Here is a 6,011-nt window from a genome sequence, read left to right on the forward strand (position 1 = left end):
TTATTAATTGGTATAAATTTTTCAAACAAATAAATATTGATATATTCTAATCAGATTTTACTAACAAAAAGTTACGTTAAAAAATGTATTTTTTTTAATTAAGAGAGTATATTTTTATGTACGCGTTATTACACAAGAAAACACTGGTAAATATAATAGTTGAACTAATTTAAGTCAGAATTTTAAACCCTTTACTTCTATATCCCTGAAATAGAAGACGAACGGTTCGATCAAAAAGTTCGTCTCAAAATCATTGACTGTATGAAAAAAATCAGTGGCCATAGCGACAAAAAATATTCTGTTACATGTGTTTTAGCTATTTTACATTTAAAGCTGTCTATTTTGTAAGAAAAATCATATTTTAATCACAGCTAATACGTAATTAAGTCGTCCACACACACGCGATTTAATTGTTTAAATCGCGTGTGTGTGGACGACTTAATTTCTAAGTCAACTATAAAACTCTTAATAATCTTTAACAATTTTTATGTATTTAATATTAATACAATAATCAGTCTTCGACAATACTTTTAGTTTACTATTTTTGGAAAATATATAGTTAATTATGACAATTTAAGATTATAATTAATATAAACAGTATTTATGGCACAACCAATTTTAAACCCGTACAAAAACGTTATACATTTTTGAGGGTACTTGTAAATTAGCCTCATAACAACAAAAAACCTAATTTCTCACTTTCAAATCACAAAAAAATTACTGAAATTCGATACAACATGAGACTACCCACAATAAACCTAAAAAAACTACCGTCGTAAGTTTTTCTGCTACGCACAAAATTTTTTAAACAAAATCCCCATGCAACCTAACCGGTCTCCCCCCCTCTATTACCACCCTCCCCTGTGGCCCCGTGGGGAAGGAGCCTGCGATAAATTCGGTCGTATCGTGTCGGTATGGTCCCATATCGTGCGTCGGAAACGAGTCGACGCTCATACGCTCGTGCTGGCTGTGAGAGTGGCGTAATTTCTGGAGATAGGAAATATACTATGATTGAGTATAATTTTGTTGTGGACATAAAAAATATATCAATGTATTGAAAAAAATCGCTTATTGTAGTTCTCAAAATCATATTTCAATAATAAAGTGAACGTAAAAGTAAATCATTTAATCAAATTCAAAAATACAATAACCGTGTAGTTATCGAGCCTAATTATTGTATGTAAATAATAATAAAAATAGCGTGTGTGCCGAGCACACGTGTCAGAAGTGAAACTTTGTTTAATAATTTTTATTTTTACGATAATAATTCTAGTCCCCTACACAAGGCACTCACCCGGCGCTCCCCGCTCTCCCACAGCAGCTGCGCGAGGCGGCGCGCGTGCGCCTGCACCGCGGCGCCGAGCTGCTCGGACGACATGCGAGCCACGACGTTCGGGTCTAGCTCCTCGTGCACTGACCAAATTGTGCTTTTTATTGTATTTAAAACAAATGATTTCAACAAAACCCCTTAAAATGTTTCATAGATCAATCTCAAATTTACTACAACTTTATTAATGACTAGCTGCGCTTCGCCGTTTCACCCACGTGGCTCCGCTCCTGTTGGTCTTAGCGTCATGATATATAGCCTATAGCCTTCCTAAATAAATGGGCTATCTAACACTGAAATAATTTTTCAAATCGGAACAGTAGTTCCTGAAATTAGCGCGTTCAATAATATTAGTATAGATATGGATTTATGCGGGTAGATTACAAAAATAAAGCTCAAATTCATATCATCATTATTATATTATTATTATTAAATAAGCCCACCATTCACAATCTACCAGCTTTAGCTTATTTATTTATTTTATTTGCCAACAGAATTCACACAGGCTAAATTTACACACAATACAAATAAAGCTATCACTCACAGTCTGCCAATTCAATTTCAGACGCGTGCGGCGCGAGATCAGCGCCACGACTGAACTCACTAAAGCTGTCCACTGACAGACATGACATGCGCTCCTGGTGAAGTGTAAATAATTGACGTACAATAAACAACTAAGCTCACAATCAAGCACAAAATTGTCCGAAGCAAAACTCTGCTTACGCGTATCAACTATCAGGCAGAGTTTTTAAAAGAACGTTCGATTCGAACGAACGCTTGATTTCGGCAGTCAAAAGTGGTTTTGACCGTCGCGAACGCCCTTAGTCAAAATAGCTTTTAAATGCAAAGGCAAACAGGAACGAGCAAAACACTCAAAAGTTATTTCTTTTACAATGACGTACATTATTTTATGTTAAAATGAAGTTTTGAGTTTTGACCAACGTCCTTAGCTAAATACGTTTTTGACTAATTTTTGCAGACAAAAGTGGCACGGAATGAATGTTATTGAGGTATACATAGAAATGCCGCGCTGCTCACACAATTTTGACGATCATTTAATAGACGATTGTGAGTCTAGGTGTTTATACTTTATAGTATGTCAATAATAAATATAACAGTAAAATAAAAATATAGATTGATATAAAGGTATAGAAATCACAACAGACTTAGACGACATTTTAATTTAGGCTATGGATTAATATCTATGTATGTTTTTATGAAATAGATATTTATAGCTACTGAATTTGGTTCACTATGCGTGTTCGTATAGTCGTTTTTTTTATATTTATAAATAATAGCAAAAAATACTAAAAATACGCATATACTCACCTCTACTAGATTGAATTCGCGCTGCAAACTCAAGAAACCAGACGACAAGAGCCTGTGATCGGCTCCATCCACCACGTCCACTGTAATATTCTTATAATTAACCAATTTTACAAAAAATAAAGGGAATTTAGCACCTGCTCCTTTGGAAGGCGGATGACCCGGGATAAGAACATAAAATAAAATAATGAGTTCAAAAATGAAGGCATTAACATGTGGCTCTAATAAGACTGTGCCGCATTTTAAATTAACAAAATTCACAGAATATGTAAAAAATTGCGAATTCTTGATTGTCAAAGGCTGCTAGAATTTTAATGTTTATGAGAGTGGTATTGGTGGTAAATCAATGAACACTTGTAAGTTTATATGAATTATTTTTATTTGATGGATGCGAATGTGTGTGCGCACACGCATGCGCGTTACTGTGTGCGTGCGTGTGTATATGCGTGCGTGCGGGCATTTGTGTGTGTGTGTGCATCTCACCATCATCAGCAGGATTATCATTGATCCACTGTTGAGGCCAGTCGGGTTCAGTCATTTTTGGCAGCGGCAGTGGTGGGGGCGGGATTGCTGCAAATTGTTAAACTATACATTTGAACTCATAAAAAAAAGCTTTTTACTCATGTAACTTCTCTTTTTTTATCCTGTATATTCTCGAAAATTGTGCAAAGTATGAAATTTGTAGTTTATAATATCTATTGAGCAGTTCAGTAGGAATGTTATTTTATTCGAATGTTTATGTATACTTTTAATGGCAGAGCAATCACATACCTGGATTAAACTCCGGCCAAGCGTGTTCCACCCCGTAGTACTGTGCTTGCAATTCTGCGATCGTCCTCACGTCGTCTTTACTTAGAGCACTCTTTGTTGTGTTCGTGTTTATGCTTCTGGGACGTTTTTCCTCTAGAAGTATTAAAAGTAAATGGTAAATTCCGAGTAAAATATAAGAGAATACTATGATACTTCGTACCTTTTTTTATGTGGCAAAAATTTCGCAAAAAAAAAACGTAAACTGAAACTAAACTGAAACTCAAATATTTATCAACAAGACTTCGTTTAGAAGCGCTTTTGATTTGACAAAATACAGAAAAATAGTAACTTACCACCGGTTCAGAAAGCAGTTTCTACAGAATTACGAACAAAAGTAGCAGGCAGAATGACATAAATTTATGTAATTTTATTTTGTTATAATGTGTAGCATGCTGTGTGAAATTTTATTAAAATTCCCGAAAAGTAAAATTTAATTAAAAAACAAAGCATTGACAATAATATCATGCGCTACGAAATTTACTAGTTCAGCTATGTATATTTCTGTCACATACTTGTTTATTAATTCAATTATTTATTCCTTTTAAACGGAAAGTACTTTTCTATCTCCCATAATCATTTCTACCACTCACCTCGCTTCGGCAAGAATTCAGATTGCAGTTCCACAACCCTATCATTAATTTCCTTCTCCAATCCCGGACAATTTAAACACAAATTACGATCCAATTTCACATCTACTTCTCTGTCTCTAGATAGTAACTTCTGTAGGATATCATTGGAATCGTTTGTCTTCTGTTTCTGTGTGGTTGATGGCCATATGTTGATACTTTCCAGCCATTGCTGTGAGAGGTTGTTTTTTAGTGAGTCCGGTTTAGATTTTGATGTTTTGTCGGCGTCTGGAATATTTTAATGCTTTTAATGTTACTTGTATGTGATACTTTCTAAAAATAAATAATTGTTATTAAGATTTTTACTGCCAAAATTTACTGATCAATAATTTGCTTAATTAAAAGGATTGATATCTATTTATCAGATTAAAATATTACTTTATATATCAAAAAACACTTGCCTAGTAAATCCATTAAAAATACTTATATATATATACTACTTTATTGTACAAAATAAAGAAAAAAAGGAATACAATTATTATGCTTAAGTAATTAAATTCTTGCTTATGTAATTTCATCCAAGATAATCATCAAATAAAAAATTAATTTGATGATTAAGTATCTTATTTTAACTACTAATTTTGTACATATATTATATCTATATATATAAAAATGAAACCCGATTCGCGGCATCACGCGTGAACGGGTTGACCGATTTCGATAAATCTTTTTTTATTATATTCCTTGAAGTACGAGGATGGTTCTTATGTAGAGAAAACGTAAATATGTACCACGGGCGAAGCCGGGGCAGACCGCTAGTAAAAATATGTTTTCTATTACAAACCTGAGGCAGTATCAATAAATGCATCATTGAGGTGTAATGATGACCCTTCCTCCACATCATAGGTTGCATTGAGAGTACTTCTGCAGACAATGAAAAATTGTTTAACTCTTCATAGATATTTGTATAAAATTTCTTCATGCAAAACTTGACATTATAAACTACTAAAAATCTAAACAAGCTGATGATTTAGGTAACTACTTAACAAAACATCATTTATTATTGCTTACATAGGCATATTAAAGATATGTATGATAAGTTTGGTCATAATTATGAGTTTAGAAAACTACTATTACTAAAAATATTCAGTAGTCAACCCCTCAAGTCAATCCCTTAGTACACAGGTACAAAAATCACAAACATCCATGATCATATTTTGAAATTGCATACTTTGACTCTTTTGCCAAAATAAATGGCTTTATAAAAACCAAAATACTAAGTGCTATATCCACTAAAGTATCGCATCACTCATATCTTTCTCTTTATACGAGTAATGTCTGATTTTTCAGCTAAATTTTGTTTGGAATATTGGGGGTACTTACTGTACTTTCGTTTCTATTGTATTTCCTCTTGCACCTATTTTCCAATTACTCTTATTTTTATAAAATTCCAGCCTGTATATTGCTACAAAATCAGCTTTTTTATTTTTATTATTGGAAGACATTTTCAGCTCTCACAATGTAACTGTTTGAGGGTATCACGAGGGTATAATGGTTTTGCGAAACTTTGGATTCTTCTACCCTATATTAATTTTTTTTTCATGAAATATTCAATAAACTATAAATAAAATATAAAAGACCTGAGATTATTCTAGTAACCATTCATAATTTTTCAAAAGCCCGATTCAGAGAGAATTTCAGAATGAATCCAAAATGAATCAGAAATAAACATCAAAGATTATTTGTTGTCAACTGTCAATATTTTCAAATACCTCTATAAAATTCCGGTTCGTCCCGGGCAGAGCGAGGAAAAACCCCTAAAAACCCTATATCCAAATCTAACAATTTATTCAAAAACAACCAAAACAATCCAGCCTATAATAAGTTAATATGTGCGGAGTAATATATGTAATTTTCTATTTTCATAAGTGGTAGCCGTAAAATGAAACGCCGTGAATTAATAATCTGTGAGATTTTATTCA

General features: G+C 33.0%; 1 protein-coding gene across 1 annotated transcript; it reads right to left on the reverse strand.

Moving 5' to 3' along the window:
- Positions 1–420: 420 nt before the first annotated feature.
- Positions 421–5,737, reverse strand: LOC149476118 (uncharacterized). Its single transcript, XM_089712068.1, has 9 exons — positions 5,413–5,737; positions 4,874–4,953; positions 4,054–4,317; positions 3,425–3,556; positions 3,137–3,223; positions 2,657–2,736; positions 1,872–1,965; positions 1,295–1,413; positions 421–987 (listed from the first exon to the last, which is right to left on the reverse strand). The coding sequence occupies exons 1-9, from the start codon at positions 5,532–5,534 to the stop codon at positions 805–807; spliced, it is 1,161 nt and encodes a 386-aa protein (XP_089568194.1). The 5' UTR covers positions 5,535–5,737; the 3' UTR covers positions 421–804.
- Positions 5,738–6,011: the final 274 nt, after the last annotated feature.

This window comes from Colias philodice, chromosome 28, assembly GCF_061535455.1.
Source record: "Colias philodice isolate Cphi_HAF_F1 chromosome 28, ilColPhil1 Martin Lab GWU primary, whole genome shotgun sequence".
In the NCBI taxonomy this organism is placed as follows: Eukaryota; Metazoa; Arthropoda; class Insecta; order Lepidoptera; family Pieridae; genus Colias; species Colias philodice.